The sequence below is a fragment of the Lucilia cuprina genome, chromosome 3 (genome assembly GCF_022045245.1).
Source record: "Lucilia cuprina isolate Lc7/37 chromosome 3, ASM2204524v1, whole genome shotgun sequence".
Taxonomy (NCBI): Eukaryota; Metazoa; Arthropoda; class Insecta; order Diptera; family Calliphoridae; genus Lucilia; species Lucilia cuprina.
In genome coordinates, this window is record NC_060951.1 from 33238681 (window position 1) to 33259134 (window position 20454).

Genomic DNA, 20454 nt, shown 5'->3' on the forward strand with positions numbered 1-20454 from the left:
GTCTAGTCTATAGTCTAGTCTATAGTCTAGTCTATAGTCTAGTCTATAGTCTAGTCTATAGTCTAGTCTATAGTCTAGTCTATAGTCTAGTCTATAGTCTAGTCTATAGTCTAGTCTATAGTCTAGTCTAGTCTATTGTCTAGTCTATAGTCTAGTCTATTGTCTAGTCTATAGTCTAGTCTAGTCTAGTCTATTGTCTAGTCTATAGTCTATTCTGTAGTCTAATCAATAGTCTAGTCTATAGTCTCGTCTATAACCCAGTCTATAGTCCAGTCTATAGTCTAGTCAATAGTCTAGTCTATACTCTAGTCTATAGTCTAGTCAATAGGCTAGTCAATAGTCTAGTCTATACTCTAGTCTATACTCTAGTCAATAGTCTGGTCTATACTCTAGTCTATGGTCTAGTCTATAATCTGGTCTATAGTCTAGTCTATAGTATAGTCTACAGTCTAGTCTATAGTCTATACTATAGTCTAGTCTATAGTCTAGTCTATAGTCTAGTCTATAGTCTAGTAGATAGTAGATTACCACTTGTAGCCAATGCAGCATAGTTTGGGTCCAATTTGATCGCTTTGCAAAAAGGAAGAAAGAAAGATAGGAAAAGTAGAAAAGAGTTAAAGGAAAAGACTAAAGTGAAGAAGTGAGAAAACCATTGAGAAGAACCAGTTTTTGTTTGTCTATGAAATAAGTCTTGTTAGTTAGTTTGTTAGCTTGATACTTAAGTAGATAGTTAGTTTGTTAGCTAGTTGGCTAGATACTTAATTAGAAAATTAGTTAGCTAAATTCTTAATATAGTTAGTTAGTTTGTCCACATCAATGACTAGATGAAGATCCTATGAATTTGCCACAAACGCCATGATGATACCACAACGACCCTACTCGCCAAATTCTGTTTACGTTCATAAAAATGCGGATGGCGTTGCTAAATCACTTAGCGACGCCGCCGCCACCATCAAACATGCAACCAAAAAAAAAAAAAAAAAAACCAACAACACACCGGCAATAATACTTTGCAACGTGTGTGCTGTAGACTAATCTTTTTGTATTTCTTAAATATTTCGAACAATTCTTTACTTTCTATATAGACGTATAAATACGTATCGTATTTTCACAAAATGGGAACGGATGGTTTCTAGTGGATACACTTAAATTTCCTAATTCTTCGTTGTTGTTTTTCCTGTTCTAAATAGAATTTTCTAATAGAATTCCTAAGTATACGAATGTATATATTTTTAGAACTGAAGTTTTATGCACTTTTTTTGCGAAATAAATTTTGAAATAAATTGAAAAATGAAAAAAAAAAACATTTAAGATTTATTTTTTTCAATGCTGCTTGGTTGCGGCATGTAAACATTTAGGAATTCAGAACAAGTCACTCACTCTTTAAGTTTGTATGAATTACAAGTGAATATTACTTATGTCGTCTTTAGTTTTTATTTTATTATTTAATAAATAATTTTTTTTATTATTTTTTAGTTTTAATTTGTAAAAGAAGTTTTTGCTAAATTATAATTTGTTTTTAAAAAAATTCTATATTAATTTCATTCAAAGGAAATGTTGCAAAAAAATTGACAAATCATAAGGATCATACTGCAGCGTACTTTAAGTTCCCCTTAGTATCTTAATAAATTTCTTGTTTTATCAATTTACAAAAAAACTCAAATAATAAAACAAATTGCATATTTATAAAATTTATTTTTCAACATTTAATATTGAGATTTTTAAAAATTACACAAATCATCAATGCTTGCCAAAATCATATTGAGATGCGTAAAGTAGACGTTAGTGTTAAATTTGAATTTTATTACATTTTAAAAAGTTTATTTTTAAAATGACACAAAATTAAAATATAAATAGATAAATATTTGAAAATCCTCTAGATATTTGTCATAGAGATTTTGTTAAGTTTTTATTAGAAGATTTTTAATACATTTTTTTTTTTTGGGTGTGCAAATTTTGTACGCAAATATGTAGTGTGAGTAATTTTAATATTTTAAGAAAAATAGGGCAAGAATTTTGAAAATTGTTTGTTATAGAATATTAATAATAGTGAAGTACTAAATAAAAATACTTTATATCGAAATCTCTAGTTTAAATCTTTTCCTTAAATCTGTATTAGTACTTCACGTTAAAGTTCGCAATAATATTTTTTTTAACTGTTATTCAAGTATCAAGTTGAGTCAGAATCAACTGTAAATAAAAACATCATAAAAATTAAGATATTAAACATAATTTATTAAAAGCGAGTCATCGGTTAAAGAAAATCTTAAACACCTTCACTTAATCATCAGTGTATTTTATATGTTCCGCAAAACACAAGAAGAATAAGATCTTTTAAATTTTTTATAAGATAATGAGCACTTCCTTATTGTGGTACCCTACACTATAGTGTCCATAGACCAAACTATAGTCTTGAGACTGAACTACAATCTTAACTTGACAATATATTAGTCTATAGACTAGACTACAAGTTTTTCCAAAATATTGGCAAGAGACTAGACCAGACCATAGACTAAACATAGAATAGACTATAGACTAGACTATAGAATAGACTAGGCTATATACTAGACTATAGATTAGACTATAGACTAGGCTATCGAATAGACTATAGACTATACTATAGACTAGTCTATAGACTATAGACTATACTACAGACTTGGCTATAGATTGACTATAGACTAGGCTATATACTAGGCTATAGACTAGACTACAGAGTAGACTAAAGACTAGAGTAAAGACTAGACTATAGACTAGACTATAGACTGGACTATAGACTAGACTATAGACTAGACTATAGACTAGACTATAGACTAGACTATAGACTAGACTATAGACTAGACTATAGACTAGACTATAGACTAGACTATAGACTAGACTATAGACTAGACTATAGACTAGACTATAGACTAGACTATAGACTAGACTATAGACTAGACTATAGACTAGACTATAGGCTAGACTACAGACTAGACTATAGACTGGACTATAGACTAGACTATAGACTATAAACTAGACTATAAACTAGACTAGACTACAGACTAGACTATAGAGTAGACTATAGACTAGACTATAGACTAAACTATAGACTGGACTATAGACTAGACTATAGACTAGACTATAGACTAAACTATAGACTATAGACTGGACTATAGACTAGACTATAGACTAGACTATTGACTAGACTATAGACTAAATTGTAGACTAGACTACAGACTAGACATAAGACTATACTATAGACTAGACTATAGAGTAGACTATAGACTAGACAATAGATTAGACAATAGACTAGACAATAGACTAGACAATAGACTAGACAAAAGACTAGACAATATATTAGACAATAGACTAGACTATAGACTATGGACTAAACAATGGACTAGACTATATATTGGACTGTAGACTATAATATAGACTTGTCTATAGAGTTGACTATAGACTAGACCATATACGGGATCACAGATTGGACTATAGACTAGGCAATAGATCAGACTATAGACTAGATTATAGACTACTATAATATCGTTCTAGACTATAGACTCCACTATTGTATAGCTCTAGACTAGACTATAGACTGGACTATATGTAGACAAGACTATAGACTAGACTAGATTATAGACTAAACTATAGACTGGATTTTAAATTAGATTATTACCTAGTTTACAGACCAGACTTTATATAAACTAAAGAACAGACTATATACTAGAACAGACTATATACTAGAACAGTCTATATATACCATAGACTAAGCTATAGACAATATAACAAACACCGGACTATGATCTAGACTAGACAGTGAACTAGACTATAGACTATACTATAGACTAGTCTATAAACTAGACTTTGGATTAGACTATAGTTTAGACTAGACTATATACTGACTACGATATAGACTAGACTACATACTAGACCCCAGACTATAAACTACACTTTATACTATAGACTAGAGACTAGTTTAGAATATAAACTAGACTCTAGATATTGAAAACAATTTTAATAGTTTAAAAAATTAATTGTAGGGTGACAATTCGTTTTGGATTCATTTGGCAAAATCTTTAAACTTACTTTCTTATTGCAAAAATTCACACCTAAAAAATAAACGGTTTTTTGATTTATGTTTTATTTACAATTTAAATTTCAATATTTACGATGCTACGAGAAAAAACCCCAAACAGTTCAATCTATCGTGTGCATAAGAATATTGAGACCAAAACACCAGCCAAACGGATTTACAAACAATGCGGCTTTTAAGTAAAAATATTAAATAAATAAATATTCACAAATACACATACATATTATGCAATATTTTGTTTTTATACCCTACACCACTATAGTGGGGAGGGTATTATACGTTTGTGCTGATGTTTGTAACATACAAAAATATTGGTCCAATACCCACCTTAAAGTATACCGATCGATTCAGAATCATTTTTTGAGTCGATTAAGACATGTCCGTCCGTCCATCCGTCCGTCCGTCTGTCCGGCTGGCTGGCTGGCTGTCCATGTAAACCTTGTGCGCAAGGTACAGGCCGCAATTTTCAAGATAATTTGATGAAATTTGGACCAAGCATGTTTTTTGGCACAAGGACGAAGCCTATTGAAAATGGTTGAAATCGGTCCATTATTTCACCTAGCCCCCATACAACCGTACCTCCCGATTTGAACTTTTTATGCTATAATTACGTCAAATATTCTGCTATCTCTCTAAAAATTGGCACAAATAAGTTTTATATAAGTATAAATGATATTGCAGATTTTCGTAAGGATCGGTCTATATTTGACCCTAGCCCCCATACAAACCCCCCTTCAAAAATGACTTAAACGTCTAAAATTGACTTGTAACCATTTGTATCGCAATGAAACTCAACAAAACTAACTGTTATTTAGAAATATATCCTTTTCCCAAATTTACCGAGGATCGGCCCATATTTGACCTATATAAAGCCTCATTTAGAAATTTTAGTTTTTTATCAATAAATGGATTAAATATTTTGGAATTATGGTAATATTCAACATAAAAGTTTCTTTACAAAAAATAAAAATTTTATAAAAGTAAAAATTGTAAAAATATACTCATGGTGTAGGGTATCATATGGTCGGCCATGCCCGACTATACTTTCCTACTTGTTGTAGTTAAGAATTTTAATGAGAGTCTTTAAAAGTTAAGACTAAAGAACAAACAACACAATAATGCACCACAAAAAACATTGTTTACTATACGAGGTAGGAATGAAAAGTTAAAAGAAATCAAGAACAATTTCTTTAATTTGATTTTGGAATTCTAGTTTAAATGTATATCTAAACTAATTGTTTAGCATACCCTAGTTTCATATTTTTTTTCGAAATTTCAATGATGTTGATTTCATTGCTTGCCTGATGCTACCACCTATGCGAGGAATAAAAAATATCATTTAATATGGGCTTTTAGCCAATTACAAAATTATGATGACGTTTCTTTTGAATATTTGTTCTTTTTTAAAATTTATGATTTTACTAAATATTTCTTTTTAATAAAATTTTCAACTAATAAAGTGTTTAACATTTTATAATCAGGTGCAATTTTTGTTGTCTAAATAATGTCCGTTTAAAAATTTTGTAGAAAAATCGTATTTGAATTTGTATTTTTATAATGTTTGCAGATATTTTGTTTTAATTCTGTTGATATCGTAAAAATGTTGCATGCAAAAATCGGTAATTGTGGTTAACCAATTATGTTCGAAAAAATCAAATTTATGCTAGAATTGAGACATAAATTTAGAATTTTTTTTAAATTTTTAAAAGATACATTTTAAACAAAAAATATTTAAAAAGTCAATTAATTCGTGAATTTTTTTTTGATATTGGCTACTTAATGTTACTAATTAATTTTATTTTTTATTATAAATTTTGCCAACATTGTAGTCTAGACTATGCGCAAGATAAAAACAGCTACTGCCCATACTTTAGGCTAAATAGTAGACTCTAGACTAGATTTTAGACTAAATTATAGTAGATGAGACCACACCATAGACTAGACTATGGAATTAACTAAAAACTAAACAAACTAGACTATAGAATACACTATCTGTTGGACTATAAAATAGTTTAAAGACTACTCTATATATTAGGGTAGACTAGTTTAAACTGTAAACTGTACTAGACTATACATAGGAATAGACTCGTTCCATCAACAATTGGATCTCCGAAACGACTCGATTGTCAATCGGGCAAAGATTAGACTAGACTACAGACTTAACTTTAGACTAAACTATAGACTAGACTTAAGATTAGACTATAGACTAGACTATTAGTTTTAACTGTCCTAAACTATAGACTAGATTATAAATGAGACTATAGTTCAGACTACAGACTTGACTATAGATAAGACTTTTGACTACATTATAGACTTGACTTTAGGCTAGACTACAGACTAAAATATAGAATAGACTATAGACTAGACTATACATTAGACTATAGATTAGACTATAGACTAGACTATAGACTTGACTATAGACTAGACTATAGACTAGACTATAGACTAGACTATAGACTTGACTATAGACCAGACTATAGAATAGACTATAAACTATACTATAGAATAGACTATAGACAAGACTGTCGAATAGACTGCACTAAATCAGGCTATAGACATGATTATATACTACACCATAGACTAGACTATAGACTAGACTTTAGACTAGACTATAGACTGGACTATAGACTAGACTATAGACTAGACTAAACTATAGACTAGACTTAAGATTATACTATAGACTATACTATTAGTTTTAACTGTACTAAACTATAGACTAGATTATAAACGAGACTATAGTTTAGACTACAGACTAGACTATAGATAAGACTTTTGACTACATTAAAGACTTGACTTTAGACTAGACTATATATTAAAATATAGAATAGACTATAGACTAAACTATAGACTGGACTATAGATTAGACTATAGACTGGACTATAGATTAGACTATAGACTAGACTATAGACTTGACTACAAACTAGATTATAGAGTAGACTAGAGAATACTCTATAGATTAACCTAGAGACTAGAGTGGGCTATAGACTAGACCATAGACAAGCCTGTCGACTAGACAACACTAGATTAGGTATAGACCAGATTATATACTGCACCATAGACTACAGACTAGACTGCGGACTATAGACTACACTATGGACTAAACTATACACTAAACTTTAGACTAGACTATAGACTAGACTATAGACTAGACTTGACTATAGACTAGACTATAGACTAGACTATAGACTTGACTATAGACTAGACTATAAACTATACTATACAATAGACTAGACTATAGACAAGACTGTCGAATAGACTACACTAAATCAGGCTATAGACATGATTATATACTACACCATAGACTAGACTATAGACTAGACTATATACTAGACTATAGATTAGACTATAGACTAGACTATAGACTAGACTATAGACTAGACAATAGACTAGACTATAGAATAGACTATAGACTAGACAATAGACTGACTTTAGACTATATACTTTATATACTAATTCAACTGCATAGACTTGCAGTAAGTAGAGTAAATGTTACTCTATTAAAGAATAAAGACTAAATAATATAGTCTAGTACAATCTGATCCCACTTCTTACAAGATATATATAATAAAATATTACAGTTATTAATTGAAATATACATAGATATGATTTATTATTTAAAAATCTTTAATAATTGTTTTTTTTTTTGTTTTTGTGTATGTGATTTTCTTTTACAAATTTAAATTTCATAAAATGTTCAAGTAACTTATTAGAAATATTTTATATAAATCTTTGTATAATTAATAATTTATGATTTGCAAAAACCCCAAGATAAATAAAATAATATGTGTGTATGTAACTAACTATATTGTGTAATATAAAAAAAATATTAAATAATATTTATAATAATTAATAATAGTATTAATGAAACCTTTAATATGTTTGTTTGTATGTACAAATTGTTCATTAACAAAAAAAAATAATTATTTTGTTATAATAATAATAAAAATAATAATAATTTGTCTATTGTAGTTAAAGAGAGGAACAAAGAGAAGCTCTTGTAGAGATGCTTTAATAAAAGAAATAACATATTTTTTTAAGATTAAAGCTTTTTAGGGATATTTTTTTTTGGTTAAAAATAAAAATATATTTAAGGGATTTAGAAATAATTTTATTATTTTATTTTGGTTTAGAAATGGTGTAATAGTTTGGAACTATTTGAAAGGATACAAGTGAATGAAGGAAAATATTTAGTTTTCAAAGTTGTCTGTTGTCATTAAAAATTTAAAAATTTTAATAAAAAAAATATTTAAAATCAAATTTGTTATTTGTTGAATATTTTTAAAAAATTTTTGGTTTTATAAAAAAAACTAATATATGAATAACTATTTATAAACCATTATTTGTTTATGCATAATATAATTAACCATTTTTTAAAAACTATTATCAAGTAATTGCTAACAAATAGAAAAACGGTTGTTGTTTTTTGTTTAATAATAAAATATTACAATTGAAAATCCAGAAATGAGAAAAATTTACAAATATTTACGATAATTACGTAAATCTGCACTATGATCTTCACCCACGGCCGATAGATTATCCATAACACCTACAGCAGCGGCAGCCGATTCGAAGGAGGGAGGTTCAGCATTACCAGGACTGGGAGGATCACAATTGCCGGAAGAGCCCGCTTTAGCGCGACGTCTACCACGAGTTCCCGTACCACGAGCCCGCCTACCGGTAGTAGTGGTGGGTGTGGAAGTAGCTCCCCCCTCTGCACTACCAGTACCCATGCCATCTATAGAATCTAAACCCGATAGGGAAGTGTCTGTAAAAGCAGCACTTTGTACCGAAGAAGCTGAACGTCCACGTCCTGCACCAGAACGACGTCGCCCAGGACCCGGACCACCTCCCTCGCCTGGTGTTAGAGTAGCTTTTTTGCCACGTCCACGCTTTCTTCGTTTCTTGGTGCCATAACGTGGATCATAATCGTATTCATCATCGGCAGGAGATTTTGGCTCTTCCAATGAATCGTTATCATTGATATCAATATCATCGTAAAACCATTCTTTAGGCAGGTCTTCTTTCAATTGAGATGATTGTGTTTGCTGTTGTTGTTGCTGCGGCTGTTGTTGGCTGTCTTTACTATCGGATGTATCACCGCCAGCTGCTCCTAGAGAGGAGGATTCTTCCATTAGTGAACTATTAAGGTCGGGATCTTGTTGTAGGCCAGCAGAGACTGTGGGTGAAGCAGTGCCTGCAGCTCCAGAGCCGGCACTACTAGCTACTAGAGCCTCATGATCTTTGCGTAAAGCCTGGAAAGGACGATCGGGAAATCTATAAAAAAATGTTAATAACATTTTATGAATTTCTCTTTAGGATACTATGGTAGTGTGATTTACATCTCCGCCAAAGTTGCAACATTTAAATTAGTCCGTTTATTTTTATGAATGCTTTCAGATATTCAAATTCAGCTAGCTGAATTAGGCTTTTAAGCTATATTTTTTAATCCAATTATCATATAATTCCAATTTAGCTAACAAAATAAAGTTTTTATATGATATTATTAAAATTCAGCTAGCTGAATTACAGTTTCAAGTTATATTGTTAAACCTACTTTAAAATTATTGTAATTCAGCTAGCTGAATAAAGATTTTTATCATATTGAATGTAAATTCTTTCAAAATTTATTACATTTTATCAATTCAGCTAGCTGAATAATGATTTTATGTCATATATTAAATACATTTTTAGTTTAGAAAGATATTTACTAAAAAGAAAACAAATTGAGTTAGCTGAATTGCTTTCCACAAAGAAATTTGGTACTAACTAATTTTGATTTAAATCATTATATATCCAGAACGAATTCTTTTTCTAATTCATTTCATTTATCTGAGAGTTTTTATAAAGCTTCTCCTGCTTTCTGAATATGTAACATACAACTTTCTAAATAATTTTTTTAGCTGAAAACATTCACAGAAACATACACTTTTCTTCACTCTTGTCCCACTGTTCATAAATGGAAACAACAACAACAAAAATCACCTAGAAAAATATAAACATTCTTTTTTGCTCACTTGTACATTTTGTTTAAATATTGACGTCTACTTTTACGCCATCGTGTTGCCGGATACGTATAGATTTGACCCTGCCTAAAGCCGGGCATACGTTGCTTCTTGTCCATAAACAAATGCGAATGATTCTGGGCTACTCCAGTTTGTGGATCGAGAAAAGGTAAACGTAGACGACGCTCCAGACACAAACGTGTATTGAAATTTGCACTATACTCGATGGTTTCACGATAGGAGGCATCTTTTAAATAGTTTTCTATTTTCGCCAGATTGGGAGCTGACACGATTTGTATATCCAGTGCCGAAGACATAATTGTGCTGTGAAATTCTTCTTGCAATGACCACAAAAAGTTAATTTCTTGAAATTCCACCAACAATTTTAATTAAACCACAATTTTCATGTGTGTGTTCGGCGACTGCATTTATTTATTTCCTTATTTTTTTTTTTCTTTAATAAGAAATTCTTGAATATTTTCTAATCTCTATAGAAACTAATTTTACTCCTTCTCGTCTAATTTATGGTCATTTCTTATCTCGTTTATTCTTTCCTCTATTATGTGTTGTTGTTCCTTCTTTTTTTCTATTTTCATAGAGCCACACTCATTTACATACAATTGGTTTTTTATTTTTCTTTTTATCACTTGGCCTATTTCTTTTTCAGTTTTCTTTGTTTCTTTTATAAATACAATTTATTTAAAACGTTTGTAATATTTGTTTATCACATATTTTTATTTATTTTGTTATTTTAAATTAATAAAAATAAAATCCCTCAAAAATTATTCAACACCTCCCAAACTTGAAGAAAAAAGTATACGAATAAAAATAATGGTTGTTGATTTTTCTGTTTTGATTTGACGTTCGTAATTGTTGCCGACTACGGGGTTGTATTTTCTTTATAAGTAATCGGTTACTTGCTTGTGTTTAGTTGTGAGTTACTTGTATTTTTTTTTTACAAAAGATGGCGCTAAATGTTGTTTAAAAGAAAAGTATGAACTAGAGAACAGAATTAGAACTGTACTAGAACTTAACTAGAACTTAACTAGAAATGAACAAGAAAGAACTAGACCTGAACTCGTAGTGAACAAGTACTAAACTAGAACTGAACTAGAACTGAACTAGAACTAAACTAGAACTGAACTAGAACTGAACTAGAACTGAACTAGAACTGAACTAGAACTGAACTAGAACTGAACTAGAACTGAACTAGAACTGAACTAGAACTGAACTAGAACTGAACTAGAACTGAACTAGAACTGAACTAGAACTGAACTAGAACTGAACTAGAACTGAACTAGAACTGAACTAGAACTGAACTAGAACTGAACTAGAACTGAACTAGAACTGAACTAGAACTGAACTAGAACTGAACTAGAACTGAACTAGAACTGAACTAGAACTGAAATAGAACTGAACTAGAACTGAACTAGAACTGAACTAGAACTGAACTAGAACTGAATTAGAACTGAACTAGAAGTGAACTAGAACTGAACTAAAACTGAACTAGAATTGAACAGAACTAGAACTGAACTAGAACTGAACTAGAACTAAACTAGTACTAAACTAGAACTGAACTAGAACTGAACTAGAACTGAACTAGAACTGAACTAGAACTGAACTAGAACTGAACTAGAACTGAACTAGAACTGAACTAGAACTGAACTAGAACTGAACTAGAACTGAACTAGAACTGAACTAGAACTGAACTAGAACTGAACTAGAACTGAACTAGAACTGAACTAGAACTGAACTAGAACTGAACTAGAACTGAACTAGAACTGAACTAGAACTAAACTAGAATTTCCAATTTTTAAAACTTATTTGAAGAGGCTAAACATTAATTATTAATATGGAGTTCGAAATAGTTAAAACTTAGTTAAAAATGTTTTATTAACTTTAATTTTCTCCTAAAAAGTAAAAATGTTAAGATATAAATATTTAATGATGTTTTCAAAGACATACAAATTATTTAGACATTCATAATAAATAATTAAAACTATGTAGTCTCACAATTTATAAAACAAATATTTAATATTATTATACAACGTTAAAAAAATTTTCGTATCAATATTAAAAACTATTTCCAGAAGAGAAATTAAATCTCACACAAATTTAATTACTTGTTCTAAGTAAGGTACTAAATTTTAAACACCCCTTAAAAAGGTAAAATGAATAGTTTTATTAAAAGCAACATATTGCACGTTTTCCTTAGTATTTTAAAGTTATAAAATGGTTAAACGGATCATCGACCTATACAACTAATTGTATTTAAAATTAAACTTTTATTAAATCCTTCGAAATGCCTCCCTAACAAATGTTTCATTTCACAAACACTCGTTAAAGTTCTTAAGTACATTAACCATGGATTTTTTATTTTAGTATAAATCCTTGTTCGTGTGTGAATGTCAGATGTCGGTATTTTGCAGTGACCTCATTTAGGGTCTGTTTTCATTTACTCATTTTGATATATTGATTTTTTTCCATGTGACAATAAAGGACTCTATTATTCAGTGCAATTATTATTTCCAATATACATATACTATGTTGGTTGGTAGATAGATAGATAGATAGATAGATAGATAGATAGATAGATAGATAGATAGATAGATAGATAGATAGATAGATAGATAGATAGATAGATAGATAGATAGATAGATAGATAGATAAATAATTAGAATTCAACAAGAACTAAATTAGAACTGAAGTAGAACTGAACTAAGCACATAAAAACTCAAATTTGTATGTCCCTCCGCAATAGTCGTTTACGATTAAAAATGAGTCCCCTTCGTTTTTTTATATCAAACTACTTTTCAAACTCTGATAGTTACGCATAAACAAACGATACCGTTTTATTTACGTTCAAAAGATTACGATGAGAAGTATAAAGAAATAATCTAAACAGCTGTTTTCTTCTTTTTGTTTTGGTCTCTCTATTCTCTACATTTTGCAAACACAACAGTACATACGAATTGCTATTGTTTTTGTAGCTGACGCATTTTTAATACAAAATTAGTTGTCTACTAATTTTGTATTAAAAATGTGGTGGTTGTTGTTTTTAGTTTTGCCTCCTGTTTTGTTATTTTCAACATTAGACATTTAGTAATGCGAGAGTATTGCTAAAGATAACAACACATGTTGTTCGTGTTCTCTATTTGGGCAGAGTGTGTGTGTGTGTCATTGAAAATAGTTGAAAATAAATAGAAAAATATTTAACAGCGCAAAACTAATAATATTTGTATAGAAAATATTGATAAATTTTTAAATAAAAACAGTTTGGTTTAATAATTGAATTAGTGTAAAATAATTATACAAAAAGTGCCTGTATTGTTAAAATGTGCAAAAACGGAAATTGAACTGTGATAAAAAATAGTAGAAAAAATATTTGTTTTATTTTTTGTGTGTTTTACAATAATTATTTATGTGGTGAAATTACTGAGATTTGGAGTGAATAATACCAGATAGTGCACATGCAAAATTACAATATACCTACATATTTCTGTTTGACGAAATATACCTACAACAAAAATATTTACAAATTTCAAAGGAAAATTAAAACTTATGTAAGTGTTGTTTTATTAAATAAGAAAATAATTTTATATATTTTATGAAATCATTTATTTTAATAGTGTATATTTAACAAGAGAGAGAGAGAGAGACAGAATTTTTGTTCTTTAATAACTGTTAACGTTTTTAGTTATTAAAATATTTGCTAAGTCATGGTTAATAAACAATAATAAATGTCAAGAAAACAATAAAATAAGGTTTAAAGAAGTAAATTCAGTAATTTGAGTAATATTACAATAATTAATTAAAATAAAATAGTTTGCACTTTGCTACTTTAAAAAAAAAGAAAAAAGTCAACAATTTTCACAAAACATTTGCGGCTCTTTTCTCTTTCTTCTTTTCTCTTTTACCAAACAACTTTAATATTCTCTGTTTATTATTTTAACAAAGGCAGGGTTGGAAAATTCATTACTATTGTCAATATATAATTCGAAAAGTAACAAGAAATAACTTCATAACATATCTAATGACTAAAAATAAGATATACAAATAAAGGAGAAATAATCAAAATTAGTATTAAATACATTTTTATACCCTTCACCTTCGTGAGAAGGGTATATATAAGTTTGTCATTCCGTTTGTAATTTCTATAATATAATTTTCCGACCCCATAAAGTATATATATTCTGGATCGTTATAGGTAGCAGAGTTGATTAAGCTATGTTCGTCTGTCTGTCTGTCTGTCTGTCCGTCGGTCCATAAATACCGCAGATATGAGCAAAAATCTGAGACAACCTCTGAAAATTTCATAAAAAATTTAAATTTTTTATTCATGCTCACACAAAAACTGTAAATTACAACAACAAAACACACAATCATACTGTAAATTTTTTATTGCACTTAAAAACCAATGCTGAGCATGACGTCACGATACAAACAAGGAGTATGCTGTTATTGATTAGAAACATGAAATTTAGTATGTAGGACCGGATTAGGTTCGAAAACTTAAAAGGGGATTTTTTGTTACTTTTTCGTTCTACAAAAGGTACTTTTTGGATTTTCTATATTAATGAACCTAGAAACATGAAATTAGGATTAGGTGGGAACACATAAAAGGGGACTTTTTGGTACTTTTTCCTTTTACAAAAGGTACTTTTTGAATTTTCTACAATATTGGACCTAAAAACATGAAATTTAGAATGTAGGACCTTGACTAGGTAAGAATCTATAAAAAGGGACTTTTTGGTACTTTTTCGTTTTACAAAAGGTACTTTTTGAATTTTCTATAATATTGAACCTAGGAATATGAAATTTAGAATGTAGGACATTGAATAGGTAAGAACCTATAAAAAGGGACTTTTTGGTACTTTTTCGCTCAACAAAATGTATTTTTTAAATTTTCTATAATATTGAACTTAGAAACATGAAATTAAGTATGTAGAGCCCGGATTAGGCTAGACCACATAAAAGGGGACTTTTTGGTACTCTTTCATTCTACAAATGATACTTTCTGAATTTTCTATAATATTGAACCTAGAAATATGAAATTTGAATGTAGTGCCTTGACTAGGTAAGAATATAGAAAAAGGGACTTTTTGGTACTTTTCCGTTCTACAAAAGGTATTATTTGAATTTTCTACAATATTGAACCTAGAAACATGAAATTGAGTATGTAGAGACCGGATTAGTCCAGAACACATAAATAAGGACTTTTGGTACATTTTCGTTCTTTAGAAGGTACTTTTTGAAATTTCTAAAATATTGAACATAGAAGCATGAAATTTAGCATGTTGGGCCTTGACTAGGTAAGAACTTGCAAAAAGAGACTTTTTGGTACTTTTTCTTTCTAAAAAATGTACTTTTTGAATTTTCTATAATATTGAACCTAGAAACATGATATTAAGTATGTAGAGCCCGGATTAGTCCAGAATACATAAAAGGGGACTTTTTGGTACTTTTTCGTTCTACAAAAGGTACTTTTTGAATTTTCTATAATATTGAACCTAGAAAGATTATGTAGAGCCTAGATTAAGTGGGAACCCATAAAAGGGATGTTTTTGGTACTTTTTCGTTCTTCAAAAGGTACTTTTTAAAATTTCTATAATATTGAACCTAGAAATATGAAGTTAAGCATATAGAGCCCGGATTAATTTCGATCGTATAAAATGGGCAACAATTGGTATTTTCTGATTTTTTGTAATAATATTCGTAATGACTGTTTTTTAACACATCATGGTGAAGGGTATATAAGAATCGGCACAACCGAAAATAGAACTCTTACATGTTCTAGCAAGAAGAGTCTTCATAAGTTAGTCATTCTTTAAAATGCCTATAAAATAGATATAATTCGAGTTGTTATAGGAATCAATTTCTAATTTTCCTTGTTAAAATCTTCAGGAATGCTTTACAATAGAACGCTTTTTAATATCTGCACAAATCGGTCCATAAATAACAGAGATATAAACAAAATTTCAAAACAATCTGTGGAAATATTATGTTTATTCTTATTCTAGTTATATCTAGGAAGTTATTAGGCGTTTGTCCTGATAACCCGAAAATAAAGGTCAAACAAAGTATACCAATCGGATCAGAAACACATTCTGTCTGTCTGTGTGTCCATGTAAACCTTGTTAAAACCACGCTACAGGTAGTAATTTAATAAAATTATAAACATATACTTCAAATCCGAAGCGAATCCTGGTTAGAATATTTAAGATTGGTTCATTATTTCGCGTAGAAACCATACCCCAAATAAAAAGAGTATTTAAACTCATAATTATGTTAAATGTTCTTATTTTGATAAAAGTCTGAAGGATACTGTAATGATCGAATCTTATTTGACTTATTTTACATGAAAATCACTTATAAATCACTTACAAAGAAGTTGTAGAGTAAGTTGTTTTGTTTTTAATAATAAAAAATAGCCAGTAAGAATAAGAACCAGTGACTTTGGTTTGTTAGTTAACACCCAATTAAATAAAATTATAAATTTAAATTCTAAAATTCTAAATTTACCATTCTAACATTTGTTTAAGTTCAACTTTAAAACAAATTAAAAATCTAATATGTCCATGCCTGCCCTGTGACGTAAATCAGTGTTGTCTACAAACGCATTTAGTCTGTAATAATGTTTAAGTGATACAGGGTGTTAAAAGTCAATACATTGTGTTAATTTGTTAACCCAGGGTATGGAAATAAATTAATTTGTTTATATTAATAGCATTTGGGGGAAATGGTAAACAAATTCAATTAAATTTGATTAGAAAATAGAATAGTTTCTTGACCTACATATTGTTAAGAATCATTACTGCAGATTCAGTGCATCAATGACAATTTTTTGGCCACATTTAGCAGTTCTATAGCAGAGCTTGGGGGAAGTATCGATAGCGCATTCAATCGCCAAAGTATTATTATACTAATATTATGTTCGAAAGAGCTGATTGCGTTCTCTATTAGACAAAGGATTTCGAGAAGAAAACCAGAAGTTTTATTCAACTAAACTATCTTGAAACTATCATCCAGACGTAATTTAAACGTACACGACGAAAAGATGAAAATTCGGAAACAATGTATTTAGTTTTTTATACGAAATTTGTTTTTACTATCATCAAGAAGAAATTAATTGCTTTCATACGGGTACTAAACATTATTTTACAATTTTCTGCAAAAATAGGCAATAGTTTTATCTTCTAAATATATAAAGACGGGTCACTGATCACTACCTTTAGTACTTTACTATAGTTGCCTTAATCGTTCGCATAATACTGTCTCTTAGTTCTCCTTCACTGTCTGGCAAAGTATAGGAACGACACGCCAGATTGCTAAACTTTCTTATTTCAGTCATCACAATTTAACCAATTATGATCCAAAGTAAGTCGGCTTTCTGAGCCATAACCTTACATATGAGCTCTAAATATTGATAGACACTTAGATGTTGTAGGGTCCTATTGAGGTCTATAAAATTGACAAAAGTTTAATCTTCCAAATATATGAAGGAGGCTTATTAGCTTCTGCGGATTTCAATATATATTCTCTCATTTCTATGTCAGTGTACGGCTCCCCCCGTGGCATGTTCCCTTGTTGATAGATCCTACCAGTATCTCTAGTCTTCCGGGACTAAAAACTGGCGATGTCACTTCACTCCTCTGCTTGTTCGTGGTATGATTTGACATGGGGTCTAACCAGAGAACCACATAATCTTGTACTACGGGTGGCCAGTTGCCGCAAGACTATATCCTGGCTGGTCAGTTGGTTGAGGTTCCTTCGGGATCAACGTAATGGCTGTAGTTTAAACCCAAATTCGCCGGAAGTGTAAGTGGCGTTTAAGGGACTGATATAAGGTCAATATTTCGGGATAAGTTCAATGCTATTGCATAAAACAACAGATACCCCATAGAGGAGTGACTGTGGGACTAAGCGTTGGAAATGAGATGGTGTCAATTCTATATGATACGGGATGGATCTAGAGCTATGCGGTATACCTAAATGAATGTTTCGTATGTTTTTTTATTATGAATATTTTGGATAAATGAAAAGTGTGCTGGGTTCAATGACACAGGATGAAACGTATCATACACAAGTGTTTCCATAAAAATTTTCCTTCCCTGTCCAAGTATATTCAGAGTAAACTCTGTTCTTTAGTCTACCGAATACGTCTCTAGGTGCTGTGGCCGACTCAACAGAGGCCATCCCATTTGCATGGTTGTATACGGAAGTGATGTTTTACATCTCGGAAGTTAAGAAACGGAGCAGCAATGGTCAGAGATAAGATAGCTCAAGTACTTGAGCAAAGTGCTTGTACAAAATACACAAGGGGACAGTGGTGAGTTGTTTATTCTAATCACCCATAGGTTGTAAAAGTACCACCGCGGGATAGGGCTACACGCCAGGTACTCACCTAAAGCACTTCGTCTTCAATGTCACTGTTAGGTTCTGACGAAATATAGGATCGACACGCTATATTGCTGGCAAGACCTGGCGGTATTATCAGAAATGAATTTTTTGAAGTAAAATGCAATCTATTGTGTGACCAATATCTTTGCATAGGAATCTGAATTATGGGCTCTGAATCTTCTTATTTCAGCCATCATAGAATGTATGTCAAATGTCTCTATAAGCTTACCTATGCGTTGCTTTAAATTTAAAGAGATACTTAGATGTTTAAGGGTCCCTACGTAAAGTTTTTTTGATTTCAACTTAACAATATCCAAAACCGTCTTTGAAAATGTCTTTTGTATGAAAATCACAAGGACATTATGCTTGCCCAACTATACATTACTAATTGTTGTCACAACAAGGAGTCAGTAAGATGAGAATGTTATTTATTAATTCAAGGTTTAAATAAACATGAATGAAATAATACTTTCTAGGGTGTAGCAAAAAGAAAATGCTGTTTATTTTTTCTTCTTCCTTTCTTACCCAAGAAAAAGTGTAATAATTGAATATAAATAAAACTGAATATAGTCTACATTCTATAAAAAATTTTATAAACATTTGACACTAAATTACACATTGAAAGAGCAAGTAATATCATCTATATTGTAACTAAGTATACCAAGGACGAACTGGTTAGTCTAGACTCTACGACGTCCTTTGCATAAAAGTTACTTTTCAAGAACTTATGAGATCATTAAAACAAAAAGAACATTTTTCAAATGATAGAAAATATATGTTGTCCTTGGTGTTCAAAAGGAAGAAGGAATACTGTAATTTTTAAACCTTGAAATGCGATGGATTTTAATTGTATGTTTTGCTATGAGGTAATCTTTGAACGTAATCTATTTTGAATATTAATTCGAACAATAGTTTAATGAAACGAAATAGATTTAATTTGCATTTCCTTTTTGGGAAATAAGTTGGACATAGTAGGGGATTTTGTCTTGTGTTTGCTAATTAGATTTCCGTGCATATTGTGAACATTTATTGGATATTTTATTGTCAAAAGGTTTTGAAAGCTATTTTCGAAAATATGTTATGATAAAAATAATCGACAATCTTTAAAAAAAAAAGAATTTTGAAGAATTTTTTCTAATAGAGAGAAAATTTATCAAATATTTTTTTAAAAAAGAAAATTGATTAATTATAGTGGGGACGTATAATGCTTTTGAGCTGATGTTTGTTATACCCAAAAATATCGAACCTACACACACCTTAATGTATACTTTTCGGCTCAGAATCACTTTCTGAATCGATTTAGCTATGTACGTCTGTCTGTGTATCCATGTAAACCTTATGCGCACGCTACAGGTTGTAAAAAATTTGGCAAATACTTTTATTTTCGTCCAAGGACGCTAGTTGAAATCGGTACATTATTTCGCCTAGCCCCCATACAACCGTAAACCTGAATAGGGTTTTTGGGTTCGCAATAACATTAAATGTTCTATTATGTCAACAGAAATCGCTAAAATTATGTTTTATAGAACTTTAAATGACACTACCGATTTTTGTAATGATCGGGCTTCATTTGATCCTAGTCGCCATATGAAAATGATGTGAAGGTCAAAATTCACTTATAAAAATACGATTTAATTCTACACAAATAACTTAAAAGTAGACTATAATTCCTCTACCAACATTTATACGGATAGGCCCATATTTAGTCCTACTCCCTATAAGCCCTCCTGTAAAAAATCTTTTTTTTGTTCGCAATAAGTAAAAATATTAAGATTAAAGTTAAAGAACAAATTAAACGCTTTATTTTTAAAAAATAATCACGTTTTTAAGTCAGCTCTCGTTATCTCTCGTTCCTTTAAAGAAAGGATGGCGTGTCATAATGTCCAGTGACATAATGTCCATAGACCTTATGACACACTATAATGCGACATTATGTCACTTTTTTTTTAATGTCATAATGTCCATGGACATTGCGACACTTTT

At 30.2% G+C, this 20454-nt stretch overlaps 2 protein-coding genes across 2 annotated transcripts in view; one reads left to right on the forward strand and one right to left on the reverse strand.

Moving 5' to 3' along the window:
* Positions 1–7963: 7963 nt before the first annotated feature.
* Positions 7964–10880, reverse strand: LOC111684072 (zinc finger protein ubi-d4). The gene is made up of 2 exons (XM_023446192.2): positions 10084–10880; positions 7964–9343 (listed from the first exon to the last, which is right to left on the reverse strand). The coding sequence occupies exons 1-2, from the start codon at positions 10386–10388 to the stop codon at positions 8542–8544; spliced, it is 1107 nt and encodes a 368-aa protein (XP_023301960.1). The 5' UTR covers positions 10389–10880; the 3' UTR covers positions 7964–8541.
* Positions 10881–13161: 2281 nt separating this feature from the next.
* Positions 13162–20454, forward strand: part of LOC111686232 (phospholipid-transporting ATPase ABCA3) — a 47561-nt gene continuing 40268 nt past the window's right edge. The window contains exon 1 of the mRNA XM_046946079.1: positions 13162–13634. The gene's annotated coding sequence lies outside the window, so the exon portion shown is untranslated. The remainder of the gene's footprint in view (positions 13635–20454) is intronic.

What these genes read in the sequence shown, in the direction of transcription:
- LOC111684072 (XM_023446192.2), bottom strand. Translation starts at nt 10,388, where the DNA reads ATGTCTTCGGCACTGGATATACAAATCGTGTCAGCTCCCAATCTGGCG. An exon ending in TATTTAAACAAAATGTACAA is followed by an intron (nt 9,344 to 10,083) that starts GTGAGCAAAAAA and finishes ATTTTTTTATAG; the next exon opens with ATTTCCCGATCGTCCTTTCC.